This window comes from Falco punctatus (genome assembly GCF_963210335.1).
Source record: "Falco punctatus genome assembly, chromosome: Z".
Classification (NCBI taxonomy): Eukaryota; Metazoa; Chordata; class Aves; order Falconiformes; family Falconidae; genus Falco; species Falco punctatus.
The window spans coordinates 11,295,582-11,310,768 of NC_137586.1; the positions used below are offsets into that span (position 1 = coordinate 11,295,582).

The window sequence follows — 15,187 nt, forward strand, 5'->3', positions numbered from 1 at the left end:
ACTGGCTTAAAATTGCAAGCAAGAAGTGTTGTAAGTGTTCTAAACTGTGTACAACAAGGCATATTTAAAGTAATGAGTATCTTTCCAGTTAGTGTAAGTTAGCTAATACTGGTGGAAATAAAGCACTAAACCAGCAGTAGTGAAAATGCAGTGAACTCTTTATTTTCCAGGGCTACCCTATCAGTATCCTATACTGGAGTGCCCTGTGCAACTCTCAAGGTGAAGACTCTTGCATGAGCAGTATCCATACAATGCCCGTGTGCCCTTTGCCCTTTCCTTTGTCTTGCCCTGCTCTTATGGGGTCAGGGCATGTGTGCCTTCATGCTCCTTAGTTCTCAACAACGAATGAATGATGTGAGACAAAGCTGCAGTGCATCTTTCAGATGAGCGTTTTGATTTTTTTATAGGCAGTTTCTACCTGTTTGTTTTTATGGATGCTGGCAGTAACTCTTGTGAGATTTAGATAAAAGAGGAAGCTTTCTTGCCGTGCTAGCCTTTGCATCGTTGAGCAATTGAGATAATCCTAACCAAGGGCTAGAAACTAATCTCAGAACCCCAGGGATAATTTACTTGTGTTTCTAGGGAGCTTCAGATTGGTAGCAAAACACTAGCTGCTTTAATCCATTCTACCACAATGACAAGTATAGATTGCTGGATCTCTTTAGGTGCGTTATAAATGGGAAGCACAGATCCTGGGGAGCACCTGATGCTTTACAATAGACTAATATCCATCGCCAATGTTTTGTTTTGCCTTCTGATCCAGGAACAGGTCTGAGAATCTTAATTTTGTGTTGGTGGCCCCCCCGAGGGCATCAGCTGAAGGGCAAACCCTCCCAGCAAAGAGGAGTGGTGGAGCAGCTGGAACTCCTCATCTTGTTGGTGTGCACAGTTTGCATTTTGTCCCTGGTCCCCACTGGAGTCCAGTGACTCCTGAGTGTTTGCATGCAGTCTCTGCTCTGTAGCCACCCTTGGGAGAAACACAGTGCCTGTGTGCTTGATGAATACTGCTAAAACAAAGTCCTCAGCCTAGAGTGACGGAAATGCATGCATAGCATAGTGGAATGGTGCGCGTGGGCAATGTATCTCAAAGTAGTCCTGTTACTGTAATAAGTGACTTTTATCAGCATGCCTAAAAAAGTAACAGCAGAGTACTGGTACAGCCAAGGCTGTGTGCCCTTACTCGATCACTGTTCTCTGTCAAACAGGCATTTCTAAATTTTGTGCAGCTGTAGCCAGTGGAATATCATAACCCATGCTGCTTTTTCTGACTATCTGATTGAATTGTAACAGTGGTAGATTGACAGGTTTTCAGTTTTGTTATCTCTAGATGTTTCTGGTTTTACTTTTCCTTTATTTAATGCATGTTTTTTCATTACTATTTTTCTGTCCTTTTTGAGTTTCTTTTAAAAAATGTTCCTTCCTTTTTTTTTTTTTTTTTTTTGCTGCCTCTCTTCCTTTTTCTCCTACCCCTTTTATTTCTCACCTTAGACAAGGATCTCTAGCTAGAGATGAAAGAGTCAGGATCATTCCATTTAACTCCGAAGATGGAGAAGAAGAACAGGAGAGTAACTATGAAGAGCTAGGAAAACTGCTGATAGAGGAGTTCTTAGAAAAGAGTCATAAAAATAGAAGGTGGCAGGAAACAAACATCAAAAAGATGCAAACTCTGTCAAAAAGAGAAAATTTCAATCACTGTGAAAGATCAAGGTGCTACCAAAACGTGTGTCTGGAATCAGGGTCTGTAGATGTCCCTAGGTATCCTCAGGAATACGATACAATAGATAGGAGAAGGAAAAAGAAGCTGAGATACAACTTTGACGAGAGTGAACAAGTAAGCCTGCAAAGTAATGAAGGTCTGCAGTTTCCTGGGGAGAAAACTATCTATTTCAATGGTGTGGCAACTAGTTCTGAACCTAATGATGATTTCCCAATATACGATAGAACTGGAAAATACACCAGTAGCTCTGAAAGTAAGAAACGGTTGCCTGCTTATCCCATCTTGCGTCCGTACAAAAATGGCTTAATGGTTAAAAGTGGCAAGTTGCCTAACAAGCAGGGAGTGAACCGTGAGGGCTTACTTCACCTCAGCAACAGTGAAGACATGAAACTCACAGGGGTGATGGATAACACTTTTGTGCCAGTGGATGCTGTTGAGGAATTTGACAGCAGTGCTTCTGATGAGTTCCAGTACTCGCCTGTTTCAGACGATGAAATGGAGGAACTGGCTACACTTTCACAAACGTGGTGTGATTCTGACATCAGCCATTTGAGAAACCTCACTGTTAACTACCCTGCAAATTTGGGCTCCCAGTTAAAGGCTAACTGTGATAAAAAACACAAGACTAAAGGGAGCAACAAGCATGGTCATCCTGTGCAGGACTTAATGCTGTCTCCTGTTGAAGAACCCAGCGAGGAGTACATAGACACGATGGATGAACTTCAGTGTCTGGTAGAATCAGTTTCAGAGTACTTGGCTGAAAAGGAGGAAGAAATCAGCAAATTCAGTACATTGCCAGAGACCAGAAAAAATGGTGAGAGCATGTCACTGAAGCAGGATAATACTGATAATTCAGTAGAAGTTAGGAAGTCTGAACCGACCAAACATCCTGCTGCGGAGGAAAGCACCAAGGGCAAATCTGAATCTCTCCCAGACTTGTCAGGTGTGAAGAATACAATGAATTCTCTGTTCAGCTCTTTCACTGAAAAGGTGGGGTCAAGCACAAAGCAGCTTACAGCTTCTGTTGAAAAGCTTGTTTCTTCCACTCCAGAGAAGACAGAGACCAGAAACTCATCAGAAAGTGGAATCGCAAGTGTATTTTCTAGTAAGTCCAAAAGCGAGAGTTCATCTTCTGGAGTGACAGCAGATAATAAAGCTGACACCAAGTTCTCCATTCACTCTTTGCTACCACCCCAAGTGAGTGGTGATAAAAAAGCCCAGAACATAAACTCCAACAATCCAGAAAACACTGAGACGGACAGTAAAGCTTCTGCGCCACACCATCTCCATCAGTCACAAGGAACTACTGCTGGCAGCCAGCAGAACCAACATTTGGTTATAAATTCTGTTCTAGGCTTGTTTAATCCTTTAAAGATCTTCTCTGAGAAGGAAGTGCCAAAACAAGAAGTCATGAAAGAGGAGCACACCAAGGAGGACAGCCATGCTGTGCAAGCTGATGGGGCAAACAGAAGTGAGAAACCATCTGGACAGACGGCAGCCAGGACCAGCAGCATTGTTCCAGGGACAGGGATGGGTGAGACTAGAAGTGAGGCAGAGGTAAACGCAAATAGCACTTCTGTGTCTTCAATCTTTGGCAGGCTTACAAACTCAGTCAGTTCCTTCAGCCTGAAAGCCAATTTGGATGGTCTCTTGGCTCCCAAGCAGCAGGAGGTGCCACAGAAGCAGTCAGATTTGCATCATGTTACAAGTCAGCCAGATGCCGCTGTGAAGGAGGGTGCACCCGCTGCCAGGAAGCAGCCTCTTGCAAATTCCTTAGGGGATCAGCATACTGCAGGTCATGGACAGGGAAACACCCAAAACAGAGGTAATGTGGAACTTAACCCACAGCCTCAAGATCAGGGTACAGCATCTGAAAGCTTTTTCAGTCCACTCAAAAAGTCTTTGAGTCAATTGTTGCTTCCTTCTGCTGAACAAGGGCAGAAAGAAAGTACATCCAGGCATATTAAAGGCCATAAGTCTGAGGAGGATATAAGACAAAACAGTTCATCAAATGAAGAACACACGTTTCCTTTCACTGGAAAACTTCCTTTTTTCAGTGGGTTGGGTTTTTCAGAAAAGCAGGAACATACACATGAGAAAGGAGGCTTTTTTCCTTCATTATTTAAGTTTTCTTCTGCAGAAAATGTAGCACCTTCACAGGACCAAAGAAGTCATCAGAGTTCTAGTGGCATTTCTTTGCTGGAAGACAAAAACAGTAATACAGAAAATACCATTTCGTTAAAATCTAGTTCGGTTCCAAATTTAGCAGACCATAAGGGGGAACTTGTACAAACAAAAAACGTGACTAAAGAAAACTCATCTAGTGCCCAAGTAAATAGAATAAAACACCAGGAGAGTGCCTGTGCTGTCTTTAAGGCTGCAGGAGAGCAGCAGAGTACTAAGAATACTCGGGAAGAACCCAGAAATGTAAAAGGAGGGTTGACAAGAGAAGGACTAAATGTACCAGACTTAAATGACAGCTTAGTTGAATCCACCTCTTCAGCCAGAGCTCCAGAAGCTGCTAGTGCAGACGATATGCAGAAGAAGCACACAACAGGTTTTCTTTCTGGGCTTCTCCACATTTCTTCCAATGAAAACACAGCCAATAATCAAGATTTGATGGCTAAAAGTGAGAGCAATGGCCAGAAGAGCACTTCTCCTGGATTATTATCTGGCTTATTTAAATTTGCTTCAAGTGAAAACTTGTCTGAGTGTAAGCAAGAGAAGGTGAAAACAAACTCTCTAGGCTTCATGAAGCTTTTTGATAGAGGTGAGGAATCTAGCTCAGAGACAAAACCCAGCAACTCGGAGGTGGCTTCTGACACTCAGAGCAGCACTGGAGAAAAGCAGGAAGCTTCCAGCTTCATAAAAAATCTCTTGCCTAAACCAAAGGAGAAACTGGATAATGTGAAAACGATGGCATCTTCCAAAACTACTGACAGTCTGTCCAGTGCAAGAACAGATAAAACAGCTGAGCTGCATGTTCCCCACTGCGGGCATCCTGAGTCCCCCGGTGCTATAAACCTTCAAGACAAGGTACAGGATTTATCTGGAAAACCTCTAAATAGTAGGCGTATCCCTTATCAGGATGCAGAATGTAGAGTTTTACCAACTCTTTTAAACAAAGGATCAAATGAATTTCTCAATTTGACTAATAAAAGCTCCAATCTTACGGAGCAGTACTCGGCTTATCAAGAAACAAGAAGCCATTCTAGCTTTGAATGGGAATATGAAGTGAGGGAGCTGGCTGACACTAATGAAATAGCAGTACCAGTTTACTATGTGTTAAACCAGAACTCTGTTCCACCCCCTCAGTTCTTGGACTGGCCTGAAAATGATACGGTAGTGAATCTCTGTAAAAAGGATGGAAATGCAAATGTGATGGATTGGCAGACTAATGCCAATTTTGATAGACAGAGTTTAGACTTAAGTGTGATGTCATATGAGTCATTTGACCAGTTAATGTTTCAAGATGTTTGTTCAGAAGATGATGCGTGGGCTGCTAATTCTCTCAATGAAAGTTATAGTAACTTTCCACCATTTGAAAGAGATGGCAGTTACTCATTAGAAGAGTTGCCCATGGATTTAAGCTACTCCTCTGGCTGTGATGGAACTATGTGGACTCTAATTGACCAAGAGACTCTAAGTATGGATGAGAGCTTTATGTACTCATCTTATAGCCAGGAGTATCAGGAGTGGCTAATGATGCTTGAGCATGGTGTGTGGTGGCCGTCAGAAGATGGTGATTGTGGATACTACATGTACAGTGATAGCCAGTATGTGTATTCGCTGCTCACTGATCCCACTGGACAGTATGTCTACATGTGTGCTCCAGAAACGTATTCCTACCCGGACTGCTGGGATTATCATTTGCAGATGGATTCCATTCCAAGAGCTGTGCTAGAAGACAGCACAATTGCTGTTTGTGGTTTTAAAGTCCCTCTTGGCAGCGAAGATGAGCTCTTTTGGTTTTGTGAAGAAGAGTCTTTAGATAATTATACAACAAATAAACCCCTGGATTTGTCAGTAGCTTTGCAGAGGAGTGATCAGCTAATGAACATGAATTTGGAGACTTTTTCACAAATGTTTGAAGAGTCTATTTATTATCAGAGAGAGCAGCCGTTAGACTTCTCAGGTTATAAGCTTCAAAAACTCAAAGTAGATTTTAGACCTGAGAAGGAAACTGTGAATTATTCAGAGGAGTCTCCGCTAACCCTTGATCTCAGAACACATTCCAGAGCAGCTTTCAATAAATCGCTGAGTAAGGAAGTCCACACCAAGGAAGCGGATAAGGCTGTCCCCGTGACAACTACTGGCAGTGGGTCATCAGGATTCTTTAATTTCCATCTGTTTCAATCTGCTCCTAAAGCTGAGGAAACTGTGGCATCGACTGAGAGAGTAACAGAAGTAAAAAAGACTGAGGAAGATAAGAAAACACCAGTGAACAAAGTTAGCTCTTTATTTTCTGCTTTGGGTGGACTAATTGGAAAGCCTGCACATCCTGACCCTGCATCAGAAGATTCTGCCTTGAAGAGAACAGACACACAATCAAAGTCATCTGAAAATAAAACCGATGTTTTATCACTTGCACCAAATAGAAAATTAGATGAGGCAGAAGCAGGGCAGAAATTGCCTGTTACATCAGAATCAAGAAGAAATACTTCCTCAGAACTTAATTTGGAGGCTGCTAGAAATGAAAAGCCAGAATTAAATCAGAATGAAAACATCCCTGTTAAAAAAACAGGATTAAGAAAGTCTCCTTCTCAGCTGAGCCAGACTGCTCCAGACCACAGGCCCATACGAGAAGAGAGACCTGTTAAAGCAACACCAGCTTCCAGGCATCCTGAAGGGCGTGCAAGTGTTAACAAACCGAGTCAGCCACAGCCACATGAGAGCCACCCAGCCACTGAGCCTGAGGAGACGTTATTCAAAAGTGCTCTGAAGTTGTTCAGTCTTGGAGAAGATTCTCCTGCAAGCTCAGCTGCCAGCAAAACCCAAGCTTCTGGGTTTTTTGATTTCTTTAAAACGCAAGTAAGCAAAGGACCACAGCTGCCACCTGATTTGGAAAAAAGTCGAAGCAATAAGCCAGAAAAGGTGATACAGCCAGAAAAGGTGATACAGCCAGAAAAGGTGATACAGCCAGAAAAGGTGATACAGCCAGAAAAGGTGATACAGCCAGAACAGAAGGAAACCTCCAGCATCTCATCATTATTTGGATCCCTTGGAGATCTCTTCAAAGTGGAGGCTGTGTCTTCTCCACCAGTCTCGAGTACTGTGACTCTGGCAAAAACCAATAGCAGAACCGTGGCTGAGTTGAGACAACAAACTGGGAAGTCTGGGGGTCTTCAGAGTGCCAGTATGCCATGTCTGTCGTCCACCCCTAAGGCAGGGGTGAGAACAGAAGGCACAGACAGGCAGGTCTCTCCTGGTCCTGGGGTGCAAACAGAACCACAAAGAACAAAACCTGAGGAGGAGTCTCCTAAGAGTAAAAAAGTGCCTCCTGGAGATGCTTCACAGAAGCCAAAGGGTGTAGATCCCAGAATAAGCCATTTGGGTCAGTCAACTGTGCAGCAAAGCAGCGTGCCCAGGGTTACACCAAAGCAACGCGGAGAAGATCGTCCAGGAGGCACAGCTAGTCAGGCAAAACCAAAGCCGGATCAGGCACCTCAAGAGTCAGGTTTCAGTTTGCCATTCAGCTTTTCTGATATCACTGCTTCAAAATCACAGACAGCACAGACAGGTAGCAGAAGCATATTCTCCTTCTTCACTGGATCAGATGAACCAAAGCCTTCAGCACCTGCTCCTGCTAGTGGGAAGCAGCAAGAAACAGAGGGGCTGTTTCGTCTGCCCTCCTTCTTCTCCAGCAGCCCAACTGCTGAGAAGAGCACACCTCAAAGAAGCACTAGCTTTAGCTTCTTTAATTTGACATCCTTTTTGGATGAAAAGCCACAAACTGCTCCAGGACAGGAGAATAATACAAAACCAGCTAAACCAGTGAACTCTAAGCCACATGTGAAACAAAATATCTCTGTTGACTCTGTTGTCAAAATTAGCAGTCCTGCCAGGCAACAAGGTGCAGACGATAAAAAAGAAGTTGATATTATTGCAGCGGTGACTGGCAAACAAATGTCTGGTAATGCCATGATTCCAGAAGATAAATCAGAAATGCCGGCAGTGGAAAATGTAGAAAGTGTTGCTGAGGTGGCTGAAGAGGGTGACTTAAAGAAGCTTCCACAGACTGATGATGCTGCAGGAACCGATTCGGCTGCTTCTCGTCCATGCCTTCAGACTCCAAGCGTGCAGGAGGGTTCTCAGGACCAGCAGACTATTTCGTTAGGGGCAGAAGAAGATGCTTTGGGTAGCACAGGGAAAGCGGACAGTGATGCATTTCCTATTGATAAAGAAAAGCCTGATACTTCAGAAGAACAAGCTTCTGAAAAGAAAGATTATAGCATGGCCTTAGGTGAAAAAATGGATTCCCAGAGTTTAAATGATGTAAATAGTATGAGTGACATAAAAAATGAAGTGGTCTCTGAAGAAGTACATGTACAGCGTGAGTTGCCAGAACATAAATTACCTGAACAAGCTCTTGGTGACATGTTACAACAGGCACAAGAGCTACACTCTCCTTCTAAAATGCCAGAGATACCTAATTTGCAAAATAAACCTAGGGAATCTGAGAGTGATAAATCTGTACTAGATTCTTCAGTTGAAATGTTTTCAAGTTTCATGACAAAAATGAAACCACCTAAAACATTATCTGGTTTCTTTTCCCAACCTCAAGCTACTGCACCTCCTCCTGCACAGAAGAAAAGCTCCTCTTTCTTTGGTTTCTCATCCCTCCCAAGTGGCCCAGCACCAGCTTTCACAAATGATCTCTTTGGCATCTTCAAAGGTCCAAAAGAATCTCCAAAAGAGATGCCTCCAAAATCCACCCCTAAACCTCAAAGCAGTAGTGGGAAAGATGTCACTGGGTCTGTTTCAGCAAAAGACTCTAGGGAGACAGAAAATACAGCTGCAGTCAGAGAGTCCAAAAGAGATGTCACGAGCTCCCTGAAGGAGGATATATTACCTGTTTCAGCAGAAGAGGACTCCACAAGAGAGTCTCCTATGAAAACAGAAACTAAGGAAGATAGGAACTTGGAAACCTGCAAAGAGGAACCTTTGAGCGTCGCTCCAGAAACAGCAGTCTCCGGTGAAAATCAGGCCCTCAAGGTTCTGCAACCGGATAATGATGCTCAGCCCTCTGAGGTGGTAGATTCTAAGCCATGCCAGTCTGATTTCAGTAATGCAGTTGATACAGTGCAGGCTGAGGCCGCTGACCAGACTGATGTAAATCCATGCCAACTGGATATGGGATCTTCACAGGCAACAGAGGAACAGGCTGCTCCTACAGACAAGGCAGCTGTTGAAGTCATTCAGACTGGCTCTGCTGATGGGCTTGAACTGGAAGTGGAAGCCCCAGCTAATGGGGTAGACACAAACCTTTCCCAGCTGGATGAGGGTGCTACACCTGAATTGGAGCCTGCTGTGACCGAGGATCAGGCCAGTGCTGGTATTGATCACCAGGACATGATCAGTAGTAGTGCTACAGAACCCACAGCTCCAGCTGATGATCCCAGTGTTCACGTGCTCCAGCTGAATGAAGAGAAGACAAGTGAGGTAGAACAGAAACCTGCTGAACAGGAGAAACATTTAGCAATTGATGAGGTGCCTGCAGAAGGCATTGCTTCCAAATGTGACTTGAAGAAACAGGGTAAACCTAATAACTTTCCTCCAGATGCAAGCAGTAGTAAACCAGTCTTTGAAATGCCAAACATGCCCAGTTTGCCAAAATTCAGCTTTATGTCATCTGCTGATAGTGGAAAGCCATTTGGGTCATTCTTCTCTCAGCAGCCACTTTCTGTTAATAAAGGGGCAGATCAGGGTTTCATGTCCAGCTTTAAGAAACTTTCTTCAACTCTTTTTGAAGGAGGTAGTGAAGAAAAGGTGAGTAAGCCAGAGAGTGCCCAGGGAGCAGTGTTTGGGAAAAAGGTAGATTTCTCCTTTCCCTGGCAAAAAGACAACAGGGAGACCTCTGCCAAAAGGGAACCACATGTACCACCACAGGCGCTGTCAAAACCAGATGACAAGGTGTTGGGAACAGTCAGTTCAGATGAAAACTCAAAATCTGCAGTCTCAGATCAAATGACTGATGCAAATACAGAAATAAACTTGCCTTCAAAGCAGCCTGACACTGCAGACAATGAACCTTCTGAAGAACCATCTGGTGCAAGCGCTGTTGATGATACATCCAACAAAGAGCTAGGAGAGAAGTTTGATGAAGAGTCAGAAGATCAGCAGAACGTGATTTCAGGTGAACTGCAGAAAGAAGACCAGGCAGACGAGCACATACCAGATGGGCCTGAGTTGAAAGAAGCTGAGCTTGACTCTGCTCCTAATGAAGCAGTGCTTCAACCTAGCACACAGGTTGCAGATCTGACTAGTGTGGAACAACCGAATGAGAAAAGGCTAGTTACAAATGAGGCATCATAAATGGTTTCAAATTTTTGACCATTTATGATGCAATACAGCAGCAGTAGATATTGGCCTTGATGTCTGATGTTTGTAGCTCAGTCCCATCCCCTATTTGTCGTCAAGTCTTTGTAGTATTACTGATAGCTGTCATAGAGGATGTGGCAAACTGCAGTGACTAGTTATGTACAAGCCCTTAGACCATTTTCTAACCTTCTCCCATGCTTTTTTCTGTAAGTCTAATTGGATTTCCCATGATCTTATCCCGTGTCCCACTGAATGAGATGCTCTTAGTGCTTATTTCATGAGCCTTTCAGAAGTTTCATGATTTGTGTGTTAATTCTGCTGCGTACAATTAATTTTGATTTATTGTTCAGTGATAATTATGTTGTCTTTGCTAAGAAAAAAAGCAACAGTAGGTAGAATGTATTGGGAGGAAGGAGCATTTTGTTTTCAAAGTGTAAGGTAAAGGCTTGTAATTTTAGTACTGCTAAAAGATACTGCTTATCTATTATAGAACTAGTAAGGTTCATTTCATATTATTAAAGATTTTAAAACATTTTCAGAGATATTAGTGAAGGTATTCTAATGCTTTTTCTTCCTAAAATCGGTGCAAAGATTATTTCATGCAGTTAGGAAAGCCACCTAAAGTATCAGTATTTCATGATTCTGTATTCAGTCCTGTATATCTGTTAAGTTACAATTGCCCTCCAAAATCAAAACAGAGCCTCGCTAAACTTGTAGCTCTGCATGATGTAAGTGAAATTTGTGCCTCTAAAACTTCTTATCTGGCTTCAAATTATCCGAAGTGTGCAAGTGAGAGAAACATTAGTGCTGCTTAATTCTTGTCCATAGTTTTCCCAACTGCATGAGAAATTTTCATCCAGTGTATTTTGTGCGAGGATTCTAGGAATTCAGTCCTGGAAGTGGTGCCTTGAGTCACAGAGATCACACCCCTGTGGTGTTTCTTTTTTATAGAAATTAAATTCTTGAAAAAGCTCTGTTGGTGTGAGACGTGGCCTTCGAACAACGGCTGTACTTTTGTAAAAGGTTTTCAGCTGATAGTCTTGACAACCTTAATCTTGACTACAATGTATTTTATTGTAAACATGTAAGATATATATAAAAATAAAGTTAACTTTAAGTTAACTGTACTACTTAACAATACTCTGCTTAAATGGTTATGGTAAGCACTTAGCTGCAGTGAAACTGCAGAAGACAGAAGCACTTCCACTCTGAATTGCTGTTTCCATTCTTATTCCTGTCTGGTTATTAGAATATCTTCACTGGGCAGTTTCTAGCTGATGTAAGGTGAAGAAGTAATCAGTTGGTGCAAGAAAGACCATTGGCATATCTGATCTATATACTGGTAGGCTGTGTGTAAAGTACTTCTAGTGCCTACCACAGTTTTGAGGTTCAGAAGTCTAGATCTAGTTCAGGGACTATAGTAGTTAAATATGACTTCATAACTTGTCTTTTCAGTATGTTTAGTGTCCCACTCGGTTTGTTAGACATGCAGATTGCTTTGCATTTCTCCAAGCCACTGTTTTTTCTGATGGACTTTCTTACTCTCTCATAGTCCTGCTGGCAGTAGTAGATATGGCTCCTCTTGTAACGTCAGCCAGGGAAGCTCTCACCTAAGTGAGCTGGACCATTCCCATGAAAGTGCCCATGGCTCCGAGCAAGAAGATGATCACCAGGAAAGAGGGTTGAATAATTCCTACCATGGTTTGAGCAGCTACCAGAAGGATGGTCAAGCATGGCTCAGAGAGCAAGAGGAGCCTTGCAGCAAAGGAGAGGAGGAGAAGATCTGTGAGGCAGAGGAGAAACATGCAGACCATTCTGCAGCTAAGTTACCTCTGGAACTTGAGAAGCCCAAGGATGTTGATGCAAGAGCCCAAGTGAGGTAGGTGAAGCTGTTAACTTTCTTTTCAACTAATTCAAAGAGGATTCTTCTCTTTGCTGCTTCCTGGGGCAAATTATGCACATTGTTCTTGCATCCTTCCATAACAACCAACTTGATGTTGCTGTTCTGTGAAACGTCTTTATGTGCAGGGCCAGTTATTTATGAGACGTTGCCTAAGCTTAAACTATGTTTGCTGTGTATGTGAAGAGGAGCACCTGCTGGTGCCTTGAAGCTCATTTGCTGTATTTTCTGTTTCTGGCTTGATGACTGTAGTCTGGCCCAAAGATAGCTGCTTCCATTTCTTGTTGTGAGCAACCAAGAACTACATGTAGTCATGGTTAGAGCTGCACTAGTTCCTTTCTTGTGTAGTAGGCTACCACAATTAGAGTTAGTGTTTATGTAGTTGTAGGCTGTAGAATTACAGTATGGATAGACATGCCGCTCTGACTCACTGTGGCAGGCTTTCTTGTCCTTGCACTTGGGCTTTCCAAGCTGTCAGCAGAATTGAAAACAGTCTTCAAAAGTATTTCAGCTAAGCTTGGGGGAGTAATGCCCTGGGCTTTGTACAGATTTTACAGGAATTTCAAATTTCACTACTTAACTTTGGCAGTGACTTTTTTTCCTTGAAGTAATCAAATCATTGCAGCCCCTAGTGTGGTTATGGTTATACTTCCGTAAGTATGAGGGATTTTTTTCATCTGGTTCAGTTAGATCCACGGGAAGATGTCTGCCTGTCTGTACCCTTTGGAGGGTACAGCTGGTGTCACTGTGCTTACAGAAGAGAATTAACCACAGCAGTTCCTGTGTAGGCAACCCTTACACTAAAGATGAAAAAAGGAAAGCAAGACTAGAAAAAGCATTGAACTGATTTTAAACTCTGACTCGCTTTCTTCTTCTTACAGAGCAGCCGTAGTCTTGTCCCGGAATGGCTGGCCTGTATTTGTTCACAGGGAGGGTTGTTCACACAGTCCATTTCAGGCTGCTTTAGGCATGTGACTGGGATGCTCCTGCATCACTGGCTCCCTTTCTGTCCACTTCCTGGCAATACTTCCCTGTCTGCATGGAGCATGCATGGAAGTGAGCTCTGAAATTGCTCCTTAGGGTTGCACCTGAGCTAGACGGGTAGTATGAAGGCATGTTGCTCTCAGCTACATTTTTTTTTTTTTGTTTTTATATTGTCAGCAGTGTGGGGTGCTTTGCCAGCAGGGAAAGCTGTTTTGGTGATTTACAGCTCAGCAACATACAAAAGAAGGAATGCAACCAAAGGCCCAACGTATAGTGAGGCTAGGGAGTGTAAAATGTGAGATGGGGCACTGAGACGGAGCATTGCTGCCAGATATATGTGCCCTCCTGCAAAGCTGTATGGAAGTGCGGTGTGAGGAGGGTGCAGTCAGTAGGGAAGAACACAGCTGTGCCCTGTTGCCAGTGTTTCCACTGAAAAGGGGCTGTAAATTTGTACCGGTAGGAGGGAGCAGGAAGAGTCAGAGTTTAGAAGGGACCTGCAACAGGCGTGGGGATGGAAAAATGTTCTATCTGCCTCTCTGCGTGTGCAGTTATGATACCAATGTGTTTAACTGACTTGATCGGGTATTTCAGACTGCTTTCCTGATGGTGTGACCAACATCGCCTCACTCCTGGGTCTGGATTGTGTCCTAGTTTGTATCTTTCAGCGCATCTATCTCCAAGACAGTTCCTGTGTATAACGAACCCTCTGCTTTAGCCTCTCAATTCCCACAGCAGGGCTATATTGACCGGAGCCCTTTGGTTACTTCTGAAGCTGTGATTGCACTGTGTAATGCTGAATCTTTAATGCTACAGATGAGTGTTTTTCATATAGTGGTTTTCTGTTTCTTGCCTTTAAGCTACCATGGTGACAATGAGCCACCACCATTTCCTCCAGCAAGAGTCCATTGGATTAGAGCCATTAGCAAAGTTCGACTGCAGCTTCAAGAGGTAGGATGGAGTATTGCTTCACTCATTTTCTGTGTTACCTGGGTTTTAGATCTGTGGCTGAAGGTTTCATTCCTTCTTCCTTGTAAGACACCTCTTAGAGTTTTGATGTTTTACAGACAAAAGTTTAATTAAGTGTATTGTATAGGACTGCAGCATGTCTTGATGGTCTTAGAGCTATCTAATTCAACCAAACATTTTGAACATTGTTGTGTGGAACTAGAGATGAATATCAGGTAAGATGCAAAAGCAGAGAAATTAGCTCAGAGTTTTTCAATAGTAATAATAGTGTCTGGCATGTAATGATTTGTGTTAAACTGTTCAAAATGAAGACTTTTTCTCAAGGCAACTTGAGGATAGCTTGTTAGCTTAGTAGGAGTTATCTGTATTATTTGTCGTGTGAAAATGTTCCTTGGGAAACTTTACATCAAATATTTTTACATATACTAATTGAAAGTGGGTGTATAAGTAGTCTTGGTATTTCCATCTCATGAAAGTAAGATTTAAAAATAAATAATCTTGATTTGGGAAGTCAAAAGGAAAAGGTTATGACATTTTCTTCAACAGTGTAAACACTCTTGTTTTAGAAAACAGCGATTAAGACCCGAAAAGTTTTGTTTTTTTTTTTTTAAAAAGTCTTACGCTTTCATCCATCTGTATGCCCACAGAAAGATAACATATGGTGTTCATATTCTATAGATGATAAACTATTGCCTACTACACAAAGTGCAGTGTTAATGTATTTCATTTGGAAACACTACTTTCTTCTAGAGCTCTCTCATTTCGTTTTTGTAAGAAGTTATACTACAGTATCTATCAGTAGCAGGACTTTCCTTTCTGTTCTGGATTTGTGGCAGATTTTTAGGAGAACAACTATTATTCTTTTTTTGTGTCTGGGGAGGCATCTGAAATGCCATAGCAGAGATAGTTTTCCCTTTAGTTTATCTGGATTATAAATTCTTTCCAACCTAACAATTAATGTGTGATTACTTCACTTCTGAGAGGAAGGCATTTGGGTCAGAACTGTCAGCACGACATAGAAATTGAAATTTAAGAACATCTTTCGTATATAAGAAGAAAAGGAACTGCTATGATTTTTG

General features: G+C 42.6%; 1 protein-coding gene across 13 annotated transcripts in view; it reads left to right on the forward strand.

Annotated features, from left to right (window-relative positions):
* Positions 1 to 15,187, forward strand: part of UNC13B (unc-13 homolog B) — a 228,072-nt gene that overhangs the window by 69,369 nt on the left and 143,516 nt on the right. For 9 of the 13 annotated variants that reach the window (XM_080371269.1, XM_080371259.1, XM_080371265.1 and 6 more), the window contains 3 exons: positions 1,489 to 10,227; positions 11,811 to 12,137; positions 14,000 to 14,090. In XM_080371269.1, coding sequence (XP_080227395.1) covers positions 1,489 to 10,227; positions 11,811 to 12,137; positions 14,000 to 14,090 — 9,157 coding nt within the window. The remainder of the gene's footprint in view (positions 1 to 1,488; positions 10,228 to 11,810; positions 12,138 to 13,999; positions 14,091 to 15,187) is intronic. The other 4 variants (XM_080371261.1, XM_080371262.1, XM_080371263.1 and 1 more) reach the window with 2 other exon arrangements.